The following is a 16,611-nucleotide window of genomic DNA, read 5'->3' as shown; positions in this document are numbered from 1 at the left end:
CTATTCCTGCAATGCAAAGCTGAATTTTCAGCATCATTCCTCCAGTCTTCAGTGTCACATGATCCTTCAGAAATCATTCTAATATGCTGATTTGCTGCTCAAGAAACATTTCTTACTATTATCAATGTTAAAACAAAACAAAAAAACAGTTGCTGCTTAATATTTTTATGGAAACCATGATATGTTGTTTTTTTTAGAATTCTTTGATGAAAAGCATTTATTTAAAAAAACATTTATTTAAAATAGAAATCTTTTGTAACATTATAAATGTCTTTACAGTCACTTTAGATTAACTTAATGTGTCCTTGCTGAATAAAATATTAATTTCTTAAAAAAATGAAAGTGTAAGTTAGTAAAGAAAATAATAAATACAAAATAAAAATCTATACAATGTAAAGCCATGATCATTGATTTTCCAGTAACATTCACAAGAGAACCTCTTGAGTTTTGATGGCATCATCTTTCTGATTGTTCTACACCACAGGTACAGTACATACAACAACTGTTTCTGAAAACAGATTTTTTTATTAATAAGCATCATTTACGGTGACATTATTAAACAAGGATAAGAAAACTTTGCATGCCATGGTGTGAATCATGCTGTGTGTTGCTAGCATGCTGCTAGGTGAGCGAATCAATAGGAAAGCATTGTTTAGATTTTAAAGGGGTCATATGATGCGATTTCAAGTTTTCCTTTCTCTTTGGAGTGTTACAAGCTGTTCATGAATAGATAAGATCCCTAAAGTTCCAAAGACTAAAGTCTCAAACTAGTGCTGGGCGGTATGACCAAAAACGTATATCACGGTATTTTTCAAAATTATACCAGTTTCACGGTACATGACGGTATTTTTTTTCCATGAATGCCCGGGTGTTAACCATATTTTCTACTGATTGAGAGAGGAAATACTAGAAAGGTGGGGCATAGAGGAGAAACAATAATGTACAATATGTGGAAAATAATGTGTTTTTTGAACCTTAAACCACATAAACACATATAATTACACCAAATACACAAAATAATGTTCTTTTTAGCAACATCATATGACCCCTTTAAAACCTTGTTGTGACAAAAATACATTCAAATGCTTTGTGTGAATAATGTAGGCCTTTAGAGCAAAACATTCTGAGCGTGGCTGATTGCAGGTGTCATACCTGGGCAGCAGGTTGTACTGAGAGCGGGTTATTTTTCCCTCTGTCAGACTGCGCACAGATACAGGGTGACCAAAGTACACATACATACTGCCATAGTCCTCACTCAAGACCCGCCGGGCCTTCAACAGACCCTGAGAGGAAGAAAGAAAGAGAGTTGAGAAATGTTCCAGCAAAAAACAGAATATCCAAGCATAAACGTTCAAACATTAAAGGGGTCATAAACTGAGAATTCAAAATTCCCTTGATCTTTTGACAGATAAGAGGTCATTGTACTATAAAAACATCTTGTAAGTTTCAGAACTCAAAACTTTCTCGTTAGACAATCTCCCAAAACGACAGGTTGTGGAATGTTTCACTTTATGATGTAATAGTGTTGCTAAACTCCGCCTCCGCAGAAGAAGATCAACGCCTGCTTCTACAGCACTGCCTGTTTAGCTCCGCCTACTGATTCATGCATGTTTTGTAAATAACAAGAAAGGCAAACGGAGGTCTACACAGAAACCAAACGATAAAGATGCTCCGAAGACAACAAGACGCTGTGCAGTTCCAAGTTGTAAAAACATAGTCTTTGCATAACCTTCCATCCGATCCCAACATTAGGAAAGAATGGATTAGCTTTATTTTTAATGAAGTTCCAGACCGCGTCAGTAAGAACTTGGTCCTTTGTTCACTTCATTTTAACGCAGATTCGTTTACAAACAAGACAATTCGACACAGGATTTTCAGAAAGATTGAAACTAAAAGACGATGCTGTGCGGAATATTTTGGATCTGACAGTAATGTTGCACCACACAAGTGTGAGTATTTATTATGTGGTCACTGCTGCTTTGTCTGTTATTACAGATCGTTTGCTATGTACTGAATATGTATGCATTTTTAACCTAAATCACAGCAGTGTCCATCTATGAAGGCAAACATATACAACTGTTAGCCAATCATAGCAGTGGGTGTTTACTTCCAAGTCTACAATCCGCCACGCCTATTCAAACAGAGCGTTCCAATGAGAGGGGGTCAAAACAGGACAGAAAATAGCCTATTCCTTCTAATTTATGATGTTTTTTCTTTGTAAAAATCTTGATAACATTATAACTGGACCTCAGAGAACAGTACAAAATAATAAAAAAAACAGTTCATGACCCCTTTAAGTGAGGTTTTATGCCTGAAATGAAAATTAACTTAATTCAGGAGACAAAAAGGCTTATTATCTTGTACAATTTTGCTTCATGATATAGATAGATATATCATTTTAGGGGCTGTTTTGGGTATTTAACATACATTTATTTATATGTATCCACTGTCCATTATGTGACTCATAAAAAAATATTGTAATATTTATTAATATTTACACAATTCAAAAATGTGGAGTCAGTTGTTAAGCAGCACAACTGTTTTCAACACTGATAATAAGAAATGTTCAGAACCAAATCAGCACATTAGAATTACTGATTTCTGAAAGATCATGTGACAGTTAAGACTGGAGTAATGATGCTGAAAATTCAGCTTTGCATCACAGGAATAAATAACATTTTAAAATATATTCAAATAGAAAACATTTAAAACTTAAATAACATCATTTCACAATATTAGTGTTTTTACTGTATTTTTTATTAAATAAATGTAGCCTTGGTGAGCATATGAGTCTTCTTTCAAAAATATTTAAAAAATGTACCGACCCCAAACTTTTAAACAGTCGTTGTTTTTTGTTTTTGTTTTTTTACAGGAAATGTGAACAGATTAAGAGAATATATCTTGCTGCGCATATTTTGTTGTTATATGTCAGCTAAAAATAGTGATGGGATGCATATTAGAAGGCCATGCGTACTGAGGTTGATTCTTTGGGCTTCGGGATGCCGAGCAGCTCACGGGCGTACAGAGATTCTTCCAGAATTCTCTCGTAGCTGATACTGACAGGAACCAGGTTCACATCAAATAGCTCTCCTTTAAAAAACGGCTCCATCACAATATTCAACAACCCTGAGGGAGAAGAGAAAGAGAGTGGGAGATGAAGCTGACACAAAACGAATAGTGTTCAAAGAGGCGGAGCGTGTTGTTTCTCTCATTCATCTAAATTTGCTTTTGTTCGCTTTGATTGATGAGCTGCCCACCATTGGGCTTTCCAGGTTTAAAGCTGTCGATTTGAACCTCTGTGCCATAAATTAGTCAGGGGCTCTATATCATTCTGGGACTATGATTCAGTTGTAAAAATCCTGTGAAATTTCATTTAGCTGGCACCTCACTTCCTGTGTGAAAAAAAAAAATGTGTCCTGTCACCTTGAATTTATTTGTGCAGCGATAAAAAAGGCTGAAAAGTGGGGAAAAGCCTTGACGCTGCACAATACATGAAGAAGTCAGCAAAGAGCTTTTATCAAAATGAAACACAAAAAAGTCACAGCAGCACAGACAGTCTGTTTTTGAACTTGCATAAAAAAATGTAACAAACATATAGTCGATGTACACTTACCTGTCTTTGGTGTGAGAGATTTGCATGTCCTGCTTCTAGTTCCTTCCAAGAAGAACTCAATTGGGGCATATCCATTCTGAATAAATGACATATAACAGGTTAATCATTTTTCAACAATGTATATTTTCAACGGTCAAGAATGGAAGGATATACAGTAAACAGTCATTTAGCAGATGCTTTTATCCAAAATGACTCCAAAATGACTTCATTTATTACCAGTAAAATCGCACTGGATCAACCTGTTGGGGTTCAGTGTTGGGGGAACGCATTACAAGTAACGCAAGTTACGTAACTTACTTTTTTCAAGTAACTAATAAAGTAACAAATTACTTTTTAATTGATTTTTCAGTGACTTTGTTTTCCCATTTATTGACTGACAGCTGTCCTGTCCCCATGATGAGAGAAACCAGGAGTGAGTGCAGAGGTGTTGTGTGCGCTGTGTAAACATGAAGCTTACTGTAATTCTAGACTAAATGTGAATACGCATTTACTCATCTCACTTGTACAAAAACAGATATAGTACTGCTCAAAATTAATAAAAAACAGTGAAGAACAAACTCAGAATATGATGCAAATCTGCAATAATTAAGTGTTAAATAACACAAATATCCTTTATTTAATCCAATTTTATCAACCAATGTCTTTCCTGCTGACCTTTGATGATGCAATTCAACCATACTAACAAGCAAAAATGACTTTAGATTAACATAACATTTGTTTCTTTTTTTTTTTGTGATTGAGAAGAAAGTGTTGAACCTTAACGCAATATCGTAATGCAATACTTTAAGCTATTAGCTTTCCCCAACACTGGTCTTGATCAAGGGTCCTTGCAACTACACATAAAGGCCCGGATATACTGCAAGCGAAATCGAAGAATAAACTGATGTGACGTCATTTCGAACAAAATCCGGCCAAACCGAAGTTCGTTTTGGGAGTTCGAAACAGCTTGCCAAAGCGAACTTTATGGAAAAGTTTGTTCCGGCTGCCTTCGTACTACCATTGGTCCGTGACGATTACGTCATAGGAGGTGTGCACAGAGGCTCCGCCTTCTTTCACATGGAACTCTTCTCTGGGTTCATGAATCATTTCATCTGTCGAGTCCCTGAAGGTGTGATGTCCGTGCAGTGGAGAGCCGCTTTACAGTAGCCAATGAAGTTGTGCTTCTGATGAAGTGAGACACTGACACTGTTTCTCATGTTTAATACTGCTGCTTGCATTTAAGCTATATATTGAATAAAGTGCCATGTAAATACACGTGGCATGACTTCACGGGAGTGCTAATTTGCAGGTACGAACAGATGCTTTTTTAATTGAAAAATGCTTGCTGTTCTCTCCAATTTTGTTGTGTTTATTTTGTTACTGAGAGGAAAGCGTGCAGCACATATTTACATATTCATATAAGCGTTGCTTTCATCAGAGTGGGCGGCGTCGGGATGTTTGATAACAGCTGCTCAACTATTTCGAATTTCATTTTACCCCTAAACGAAGAACGAAAAAGAACTTTGTTTTGAGTATATCGGGGCCTTAAGATGTTTACCTAGCGTTAAGAGCGGTGTGAAAAGCCGTAAATTTTATCTTATTTATTTTATCTTATATATACAGGACAGTCTAGTTCCCTAATTTGCTGATTTCTTCAGTTGTTTGGATGAAGCGTCTTACCCTCAGCATGGTCTTCACATACTCAGAGAACACAGCCCAGTAAAGTTTATCACCGCCAAACGACCGACGAATGAAAAATGCTCCCGACATGCGCAGCATCTCACCAACAAACTTCATGCTCATGAAATCTGCAGGAAACATCATGACATTAAAAAAAAATAGCACAGTATATGTAATGAAATCACTAGATTTTACCCATTTATCAGCAATAAGTTTTTAATCATTTAAAATACAATGAAATTTTGTATGATCACTTTTTCTTTTATATATTTTAATAAGTACAGGTCAGAATAAGGATACTGTTTCATTGTTACATAAATATGTTACACTGAATGATGATGGAACATTATTTCACCAATATTTTGACATTTGATTTTCACAAAAGTTATTTGAAACATTAAAGCAGACACTTTACTTGAATTTAATATGCTTTCCATGCATACAAAAACACTTTTGTCAACTGAGTTTGATGTGAAATCTCATTTTTGACCCATATATCCAGGGTACTTAAAAAGACCATGATTTTACAAGAGTATATATTCTAGAATAAAAACATGGCGCAACCATGTTTTATGTTTATGAAGTTTTAGAAACTACCACAGAGTGCTTGTATTAAGATTTTGAATATAATACAGATAGATTATCAATTGTTTAGATGCTCCAGCTGGCACTTTTTGTACATCAAACCACCCAGATACTGTCTAAACAGAGTCAACCCTCAAAAACACCCTGAGAGAACCACAGAAAGGCTATAAAATCAGTTACAAACTCCACTCAAGCATATAAAGGAGTATGGACTATATACTTTTGGAAAGTGTGTCTGCTTGTGTTTGTATAATAGCAACACTCCTCAAACAACTCCTGTCCACACTCACCCATTCCAGCTGCGATCACAGGCAGGGGAAGGTCGTACATGTAGAGTAAGTAGGACATCATCAGGAAGTCCATGTAACTACGGTGGCTGGGCAGGAGAACCACCGGGTGTTCCTGCACAGCCTGCTGGAGCTGAAAAGAGAAAACATCATCGATGAAAACCATCATGACATCAAACTCTATTTACATGCCATCTTTAATAAGCCAAACGGCAGGACCATCTATAACACTGGTCCTCAACCAAGGGGCCTCAGGATGACTTAAAAGTATTTAAATTAATTAATTATTAATTATACATTGCAATAATCTAATTCTAAAATAAATAATAATAATATTAACCTCCTGAGACCCTGTGACCTCATATGAGGACATTATATTTTGGTGTATTTTTCTGAGACTATACATGCCACAGTTTTAAGTCTGGATGTCCTGTACAGAGCACATTCAGGGCTTTTCAGAGATACTTTCTGTTACGAAACTAATTTTTAAACTGTGTGTCATAAATCAACATCTCAGGAAAATGTTGTGGGGTTTCAAATCAAAATATGACTTTCTGTTACGAAACAGGATGTTGATTTCATACATGTCCTCATATGAGGACACCGGGACTAAAAGCATGTTTATTAGCATTTTGGGAGACACAACAAATGATAAGGGAAAGAAATTATGTTTCAATATTCTATGAAATATTATATATTATGATGAAAATCTTGTCAAATATTACTCCCATTATTACACTTCTTTTTTCATTACATGTTGCCCCAAAAACACATTCATATGCAAATTAGATTTAGTTTATAGATACATTGTATATAATGAGAAAACCCGTTTATGGCCATTTTACACACATTTTGCAGAAAGAAAAATGGTATATCAAATCATTCTGTTATAACATAGCTGAGAATCATCTTTATACAAAGTTTGGTAAAAAAAAAAATCCTGAAACCTAAAAATGTATTGGTGATTTAAAAAATCTATTGTTTTTGCCTATGCATGTTCATTCATGTCTTTTTATTTTTTATTTTTAATTGAGTCCCGATGTCCTCTACCGAGGACATAGCATAACTTATGAACGAAATATCTTTTCTTTTTTTTTTTTTATGATCTAAACCAGTGGTTCCCAACCCTGGTCTTGGAGGCACCCTGCACGTTTGCATGTCTCCTTAATCAAACACACCTGATTCAGGTCATCATCTCATTAGTAGAGACTCCAAGACCTGAAACTGGAGTGTCAGAGACAGGAGACATGCAAAATGTGCAGTGTTGGGGTGCCTCAAGGACCAGGGTTGGGAACCACTGCTCTAAACAATGTAAAGACATGAAAAAAACTATTTTTTTCCTAAAAATCTTTTCTCGGGTCTTAAGAGGTTAAGACATAAACACAAATCTTTTCCCCCCTTCAATAACTATTGTATAGCACTGTTGGGCTGAAGAACACACAGTTCTGGCAACATCTGAAATCATGACATTTCAATTAATTGATTTAATGTATCGAAACTCCCTATTAAAAAAAAAAAAAAGTTTGAAAACAAGCAGCGATTTCATGATTACAGTAGAAATACAGGAAATACACTTGGCCAATGTTTGAAATAATATTAAATTTTTTTATTTATATAAATATAAATATATTTTACACTCACAAAAGCTGCTTTTATTTGATAAAAATATAGTAAAAACCGTAATATTGTGAAATATTATTACAATTATTAAAAATGTAATTTATTCCTGTGATGTAATGCTGAATTTTCTAATATGCTGATTTCACTGCTCAAGAAACATTTCTTATTATCAATGTTAAAAACAGTTTTGCTACTTAAAAATTTGGGGGGGTACATAAATAGTAAAAAAAAAAAATTTGTTTTATTCAGCAAGGATGCATTAAATTGATCAAAAGTGACATTAAACACCGGTGCTATGAAAGGAATGGATAGTTAAAAAATATTACGATTCTTGAAGACCTTTATGAGGATGATGAATTAGTATATATTTTTTAAATTCAGCTTGTCACATACTCCCAGGGGTAAAAGCACTCTCAAGATGATCCGCAATATTACGAGTACTGGCCATGAAGCTTCTGAATACTATTTCTTGCTTATTAGTGAAATGGGCCAAAATATTAGTTCTGTGGTTAAGCTAATCTGGGAAAAAGATTTGGGATGCACAATTGAAGACAAGGACTGGGATTGAATTGCTGGGAATTTAAAATGAATGTCTCGGGATATTAGAACACGTCTCATACAATTCAAAATTTTACACAGATTCTACTGGACACCCAGGAGGTTGTTTACAGCAGGTTTTCAGGATAATCCGTAGTGTCCGGAAGTCATGTTAAAAAGACTGAATCACAGTGGATACAGAGCTGCATCATGCTAGGCAGACAGGTGATTGCAAAAAGCTGGAAATCTTCCGGAAGGCCTCCAGCTTTTCAGTGGCTTCCGGATTTAGGGCGGGTGGCAGCCCTCGAAAATCTGTCCTATAATGTTGGGAGGACTGATATTTATTTTGATTTCTGTAATCCACAGTAGTAGTAAGCTTGTGGCGAGATGAAAAATAATAATGGCTATGGTAAATATAATACAGCTTCTAATAGCAACACCCCCCTTTTCAGTTTTTTTTTTTCTTAATCTATTTACTAATTTATTTTACTATTATAATGACTAACTATTTTGCTTCATTAATGTTTTGTTGTTGATGTTGTTGTTTTTATGCGTTTTAGTGGTTTGTTAATGTCAAGTACATGACACGTAAGAAAATCAATAAAGTACAAATCGTAAAAAACGTTTAATATTTAACAATATTACTGTTTTACTATATTTGTAATTAAATAAATGCAGCCTTGGCGAACAAAAGAAACGTCTTTCAAAAACGTTTTCAAAAAAAGGCTTAATTATTCAATGACTAGTAGAATATATATGATAATAAGCACTTTTAAAATAATAACATACTAATGACAAGGGATTGGAGCCGCCTCAATCCCTGTGACCTTATTTTACTTCAAGCACGAATTAAATTAGGACAGCCGTTTTAGTAACATTAGACGACCCTAGTAGTCAGCTCACAGTGTAGATGCCAGGTGTTTTAGCAGGAAATTCACACGTGTATTTTGGGGACAGTGAAGAGTCACTCACTCTCTGGATGCCCTCTTCATTGACACACACGCTGCGGAAGAGTCTCTTGAAGGCTTTGTTGAGCATAAAGGCAAAGAAACGAACGGTGCTGAGCTGCAGACGGTGAGCCATCTCATCCAGAATCAGAGATGCTTCCTCCGCAACACACTCAGTGCGGTCTCCTGATTCTGATGAAACCTACACACACACACACAACTCAGCAGCCATTAAAACATCCAGGGTCTGATCTGTATTCCTTGATACAGACCAAGAAATGGACAGCACAACTCTTCAGAAAACATAACTGTAATATTGACATAATAATAATTAAACAAGAGCACACTTTCTTTTAATGTACAATTCCTCCAAAATATCTTACTAAATTTAGGGTTCTTAAATAAAAACATAAAACTGTGGCACTGAGAAGAATGGTGGTGCTCTTTGTGGTTGCTGTACCTGTTTAATGACATACTGTAGGTGGTCCGACTGCAGAACGATGCTTTTCAGCATGCTGGCTTTGCAGGGCACTAGCCCTTTATAGAGTGTGGGAGTGTAGCATCTCAGTGCGTATCGCAGATCACTGGAACGTCGCCTCTCCTCCAGAATGTCTTCAAAACCATCCCGCTTCTTCAGCATCGGATGCCTAGGCTGTATGAAGGCAGAAGCATGCTTTTTATAATAATAAGATAATGATGATCAATTATATGAATTGAAAAGCCTTTTGCTTTATAACTGTAATGCATTACAATTACATACACAATTACACAACACCGAAGAATAAAATTACAACATATGACAGAATTATGGTTGACTTACTGAACTTATTTTGATTTGCTTATGCTTAAATGCTTTAAATTAATTAATACATGCTTGTTCATATTAACAAATATAAACTGCTCATATGAAGAATGAATTTCCAGAATGCCCAGAGTGTGCAGATCTTTAATCTTGGTTCAAAATAGTTTATTTTGAACGCACTTTTCTATAAAATTATATAATATTCGTTTGGTTCATGAAATGCTAACTTTGATAACTAATGCTAAATAAGAAGCATTAGTTGTTATAATAATAATAACAAGATAACTTTGGTTTGAGATCACTACATAAATTCTACTAATTCATTTGTGTTTTTTTTAAATAGTTTTGACTTTATTATTCTTCTAAAATGTGAAAAATACTGTAGTACTACAAAATAATCATTATATGTGTATCCATACATTTAGTTAAAAGTGTCTGTAAAACATCAGCTCCAGTGGCACAGATGGATAAGCGCGTGTCGGTGGCTTTTTGACGCGATTGACCCAGGTTCGATCCCGCCTTTCTGACTTGTTAATTTGTTTTCGGATTTGTCGTTGTGTTTTCTGACTTGTTATTTTGTTTTCGAATTTGTCATTGTGTTTTCTGACTTGTTATAATGTTTTCTGAATTGTTGTTGTGCTTTCTGAATTGTTATTTTGTTTTTTAGACTTGCATTTGCGTTTGTAATTTGTTATTTTGTTTTCAGAATTGTGATTTATTTTGCACTTCTCGGCCACCGTAATTTATATGTAAACAATGTAAAGAAAAAAAACTAAAACAATTAAATTAATAGCTAAAAATGTATGTTGCTTAAACATATACATGATTGTAATTATTACTGCTATAATTAATAAAATGTTGTCAGATTTTATAGAAAGTTTTGCATTGTTTTCTAGTGGTATATGGCTCTAAAACCGAGGTAAAAACAAATGTGATATAATATTTTTGGTTCACGAAAGGCTCGTGTGCACTGGACATGAAATGTGCTTAATGTTTCCTTTAAGGAAAATATTAAAGGAAGGAAGCTGCGAGAGATTCACACTGCAAGTGTTGCAAGCATGTAATATTTAGTCAGAAAGCATGCAAAAATGTTGTAAAACACTCACCGAATACAGTGCTCTGGATGCCATTTCGATTCAGCACCTATCAAAGCATGAGTGTAATAGATGAGATGAGTTCTGGGTGAGAAGTTTGGATCAAGGTTGATCGTTCAGTGCAGTACTCATTCCTTTTATAGAAAGGGTAGAATGACAAATGGGTATGAAACAGCCTATGCCGGGTGGGCGGGGCTTGGGGGTACGGCTGTTGGATCTAATTGGTCTGGATTGGTCAAAATAATAGCCTGATTTTATTTATTATTAGTATTATAATTTTTAGGTGCTCTAAGCTACTTGTTTAATGCCACTCGTTAAATCTCCCTATTACCTCACAGACTTCACTGAGGTGTCCTGAAATACCTGTCTCAGTGCCAGCTCTCGAGACTCTCGAGAGAGCGTTCTTGAGTTTAGCCAATCAGAAACGCCTCCTCCCTGTCAATCATTTCGTGAGTTTGAGTTTGTGGCTTCGAATTGGTTGACACGTCTGTGGGGGCGGGATTCATTTGATTGAAGGTATAGTCAATGACTAAATCCGGATAAAGTTAGCAAAACGGATGAAATAGTTAATAATACTTCATATAACGCCGTATGTATATATATATGGTATTCCTGGTGTCATTATCCCCGAGTAAAAACTTCGCCTCAGCATCACGTTGATGGCGTGAACACGTGGTACGTGTTACTTTTCTCAGCGCTAATATGAACGGACCAACCACTGACATTTGTGATTACTAGATTGCTCTATTATGTAGTCCCTTTGTTTGAACAATCTGCGCGAATTTTTATTTTTATGTCAGGCAGCACTCTTTAAAAGTAATAAGTCTAAACGTTTATAACCTTTACCGTACAACTAGTAAGACAGAAACGCCGTGAGATTGTATTGTGGTTCAATGGAGCGTTGGCGCTATGGGCCATAGTGCGCCGCTTAGAGGAAAGCTAGCACTTTACAGACGCTACAGTTTCTCCTCCTGACCTCCTCCAGTCTGTGCTGTCACATGGGCGGTGTCAACATTCAGATCGTGCTACTTCCGGGATGAAGAACGTGTTGACGGAAAGTGAGAAAGGACATTTCATGCGCACACGTGAAACACACGAAATCCAACTTTGCTGTTGAAACGTGTTTTATTTATTTAACAAATGAGCGCAACAAGAGACCAACACGATGAGGAGGCGGATGGCGATCGTCTTTTCCTCGATCGAGTTCTGAACAAGTTGTATGATTTTGGTAAGTGTGAAGTTTTTTAATAACAGCTAGCAGACATTCACGGTAACGTAGATATTAGCAGATGGTGATTAACAGCGTTTTTAAAATGAACAGTACAGCATAAGATAAAGCCACCGAAAAGTGTATGATAAATACAACAGGGCTACGTTTACAATGAATTACCAGCGCGTACTGCGTATTGTGCACTAGTGACGCGAACCGGTTGTTTTCGGACAGATCGTCTCATTTGAACCGGTTCAAAAAGCCGATTCGTCGGTTCCTGACGTCATCAAGCAATACGCATTTATTTTCTAACACCTTAGTGCCATGTTTTATCAATGAAAAATTCAAATAAGTCATTTGTGTCAACGCATATTGAAACATTCAAAAATAAAGTTATTTGTGTGAAAGCATATTGCTTGATTATTGCCATATAATTCACTTAAAAGGGGTCATTTGATGCGATTTCAAGTTTCCCTTTATCTTTGGAGTGTTACAAGCTCTTGGTGCATAAAGAAGATCTGTAAAGTTGGAAAGACTAAAGTCTCAAATCCAAAGAGATATTCTTTATAAGAGTTAAGAGTCAACCACGCCTACCTAAAACGGCTCGTTCTAACACGCCCCCACATGTCTACGTCACTATGTGGAAATATTAGCATAATGCCACCCAAATGTGCACGCAAAGAAAGAAGGCATGGTTTCAGGAACAGCAGTAGTGTTGATGCAGCCATGTCAGAGAGACGCTGTGTGTTTCAGTGCGAAAGCAAAAGCACTTTATTTGGCCTTCCGGAAGTAGATGCAACTAGGAAGCATTGGTTAAGATTTATTTAAATTTATTTACATCACTCGACAGAAAGGTTTTTGCAGGTTTTAATAAAATTTAAATTAATAACAGTCATAATAAACAAGCATATTTCCAGTACGCGCCTCAGGCTTGCACAGTATCGTCAACTCACTCATCAGAATCTTCGATAATCCTCGGCAAACTTCGATAGTTGGTTGAACCGGTTCATTCGGTTCTTTTTGAGTCGGACGTGCTACTTCGGCTGTGCGTCCTGCGTCATCAACCCGGAACTAAAGTTCGATTCAGTTCGATTTGTGAACCGGCTCAACCGGTTACTTCCTGAGAACCGGCTCAAAAGAACGATTCATTCAAGAACCTAACATCACTATTGTGCACTATATTCTGCATACTATTTTCAAAACAAATGTACTGAAACGTATTTAGTGAAACATTTAAAAAGTATAATCCTACCTTGTTACTTTTACCCCTGGATTCACAGACAACTGAAATAAACTTGCACTGATTGATCTTAAAATATGTAAGTGCCCTTGTTTTGTGTCAAGATGCACACCAGTAATGAATTTTTTTTTTTTTCTAAGGCATGTTTATAAAAAAAATACTTAAATGTCCTAATTGAACTATGGTTAAGCCCTGTCTGTGAAACCAGGCCTTGATGTTTAATTCACAAAATGGCAGTTTAAAAAAAAAAGTTTTTTTTTTTGTGTGTGTGTGTAAAGCATTGCAAGATTTAAACACAGATTACATAATAAATAAATAGAAATAAAAGGTTGCAGCTGTTATTAATTCCAATTTTGCATACTGCACATAATATAGGCCTCAGTTTGCACTGGCTGCCAATAGCTGCGTAGTCAATGTACTGATGTTTGCCTACAAGACAACCATGGCGCTGCACAAATATACCTAAACTTGCTAGTTCAGACTTATGCACACGCCAGAAGCTTCGTGGAGCCGTCCCAAAGAGGCACAAAATCACTCTCACAGACCTTTTCCCGGACTGTTCCCAGCTGGTGGAACAACCTGCCCATCTCAATTCCAGCAGCTGAGTCTTTAGCCATTTTTTTCGCCAGCACCTGACCAATTAATACTAGCACTTACCTATTCTATTCTGTTTGCTCTAATTTATTTACAATTTAAAAAATAAAGAAACCTTGCTATGCGTACTGTGCTAGAATAACTGAGACTTGTCACTTCACTTGTATACTGTTGCTCTTTTGTTGGTCTGGTTGCTTCTATTTTTTTCCTCATTTGTAAGTCGCTTTGGATAAAAGCATCTGCTAAATGATTAAATGTAAATATAGGCCTACATACTAAATATGGCAACAACAGTCTATTAAATTTGTAATTGCTGATTATAATATTTGATGTCATTTTTCATGTTTAGGGGATGAAAAAAACAAAAGATTGAAAAAGTCTCAGAAGAGAAATAACTCTACTGAGGACACAGACTCAGAGCAGCTCCTGACGAACTCAACAGTCTGTGAAAACATGCGATCTGGAGCTAAACAATCCAGTGTGGAGGTTGTTACATTTATTGATCCTCTGAAGAAGAACAAAATATCAAAGGCTGTTGAACCAGGGCAGAAGGTAAGAAAAGCATGCAGCCTCAGAAGCACATGATCTGCATGCTACCATCTTTGCTTCATGGGTGATTTTCTTTTCTTTCTTTTTTTTTGAGCCAATCATGAGACTGATTCTGTAGGTCTAGAGTGCTGCTATGATGTATTTTGATGTATCTTGAGCTTGTGTAAACCACAGACCTTTTTTCTGCCATTTAACCAAAAAGTCGATTGCTCCAGATGTGCTAAAATGCGTTTTTGGTTTTAGGCCTACAGAAATATGTCATTTTTGTTGCACTCTATTCTCTATATACACTACATAAGTCACAGTGTTGAAAAATTTGTCCCTGGTGAAAGATCTACAGAAATGATGGTTTCTTGATATGAATAAAAATGTTCATATAAATAGAATACAAGGTTAGTTTTGAATGGCCATTAAAGCTTTTTTTTGTAGTTGTGGCATCTACCAGCAGGAGCTGCTGTCAAACCTTGATCTCCTGGGCCAATCCATGTCTAATTCATGTGAAATGGAAATCTTTGTATTTTAAGAATATGTGCATGAAAGAATAAAAGCAGCTGACAGAGCTTCAGCAACCACATTCGGCTCTCATCTGTCTTTATCCCAGTTTGTTTATCCTCAGGTTCCTGATGTCAAGGAAAAGAAGAAAAAAGGCTCAGACGAGAAACTAACAATAGAAAAGGTGAGATTATTGCTCCTTTTCAAAACCTAGTGAGCTGTCTTGCGTAATCAGCATTTTAAAGGGATAGTTCACCCAAAAATGAAAATGTGATGTTTATCTGCTTACCCCCAGGGCATCCGATATGTAGGTGACTTTGTTTCTTCAGTAGAACGCAAACAAAGATTTTTAACTCAAACCATTGCAGTATGTCAGTCATATAATGGAAGTGGATGGGAATCACGGCTTTGAGAGTAAAAAAAACATACACAAACAAAACCAAATGAAACCCTGCGGCTTGTGACAATACATTGATGTGTAAAGACACGAAACGATCGGTCTGTGCAAGAAACTGAACAGTATTTATATAGCTTTTTACCTCTGATGCACTGTAATGTACGAACTGACCTGAGTGCGTCCTCGACAGCCGGCGCGTGACGCGTCTTCTTCTTGCTTTACGATGGATCGCAGACTTATAAGTGCATTACCGTCACCTATCTCTCAAGTGGACCATTGACACTCTATCTACAATCTCAATTAGGAGTGTCAATGGTCCATTTGAGAGATAGGTGTCGGTAACGGTGACCGTAAAGCAAGAAGAAGACACGTCACGCGCCGGCTGTCGAGGACGCGCTCAGGACAGTTCAGACATTGCAGTGCATCAGACGTAAAAACCGATATAAATACTGTTCAGTTGCTTGCACAGACCGATCGTTTCGTGTCTTTACACATCAATGTATCATCACGAGCCGCAGGGTTTCATTTGGTTTTGTTTGTGTATGTTTTATGACTCTCAAAGCCGTGATTCCTATTCACTTCCATTATATGACTGACAGACTGCAACGGTTTGACTTCAAAATCTTCGTTTGTGTTCTACTGAAGAAACAAAGTCAACATCACATTTTCATTTTTGGGTGAACTATCCCTTTAAAAGTCGGAACAAAATGAAAATTCACCCTATCTATTTTCTAAATGCATTATCTAAATCCATGCATTTGTTAATTGAACTTGTAATTTTTAATCAAAATGTCAAACTGGATCTTCCAGAGAAACGACAGATTTCTCTCTGGTCATGTATACAGACTTTTCCAGTCATTTAGTTACTTTCATCTTTTTTACAATCGAATGCAAACTTTCCCTCAAGATCCATTTTTCTGCGGAGTTTAGCTCCAACCCTGATCAAACTCCCCTGCGAGCGTGCAAAAAAAAAAAAAAAGTGTAA

The 16,611-nt window shown here is 36.3% G+C and overlaps 2 protein-coding genes across 3 annotated transcripts in view; one reads left to right on the top strand and one right to left on the bottom strand.

Moving 5' to 3' along the window:
- Positions 1-11,284, bottom strand: part of LOC107679665 (dihydroxyacetone phosphate acyltransferase-like) — a 25,639-nt gene extending 14,355 nt beyond the window's left edge. Inside the window, exons 1-8 of the mRNA XM_016475282.1 lie at positions 11,157-11,284; positions 9,709-9,900; positions 9,274-9,450; positions 6,148-6,277; positions 5,273-5,400; positions 3,614-3,689; positions 2,975-3,126; positions 1,069-1,283 (exon numbers count right to left, since the gene is read on the bottom strand). Coding sequence (XP_016330768.1) covers positions 1,069-1,283; positions 2,975-3,126; positions 3,614-3,689; positions 5,273-5,400; positions 6,148-6,277; positions 9,274-9,450; positions 9,709-9,900; positions 11,157-11,180 — 1,094 coding nt within the window. The 5' untranslated portion in view covers positions 11,181-11,284. The remainder of the gene's footprint in view (positions 1-1,068; positions 1,284-2,974; positions 3,127-3,613; positions 3,690-5,272; positions 5,401-6,147; positions 6,278-9,273; positions 9,451-9,708; positions 9,901-11,156) is intronic.
- An 878-nt stretch (positions 11,285-12,162) lies between these two features.
- The window catches only part of LOC107679683 (uncharacterized protein C1orf131 homolog), a 9,046-nt gene continuing 4,597 nt past the window's right edge, over positions 12,163-16,611 (top strand). Inside the window, exons 1-3 of one of the 2 annotated variants that reach the window (XM_016475311.1) lie at positions 12,163-12,372; positions 14,538-14,740; positions 15,354-15,413. In XM_016475311.1, coding sequence (XP_016330797.1) covers positions 12,285-12,372; positions 14,538-14,740; positions 15,354-15,413 — 351 coding nt within the window. In that variant the 5' untranslated portion in view covers positions 12,163-12,284. Of the gene's footprint in view, positions 12,373-14,537; positions 14,741-15,338; positions 15,414-16,611 lie in introns of both variants that reach the window. The other variant, XM_016475310.1, reaches the window with a different exon arrangement.

The sequence above is a fragment of the Sinocyclocheilus anshuiensis genome, unplaced genomic scaffold (genome assembly GCF_001515605.1).
Source record: "Sinocyclocheilus anshuiensis isolate Anshui unplaced genomic scaffold, SAMN03320099.WGS_v1.1 scaffold280, whole genome shotgun sequence".
Lineage (NCBI taxonomy): Eukaryota > Metazoa > Chordata > Actinopteri > Cypriniformes > Cyprinidae > Sinocyclocheilus > Sinocyclocheilus anshuiensis.
The sequence above is the reverse complement of the archived record's forward strand: the minus strand, read 5'-3'. Positions and strand labels throughout refer to the sequence as shown.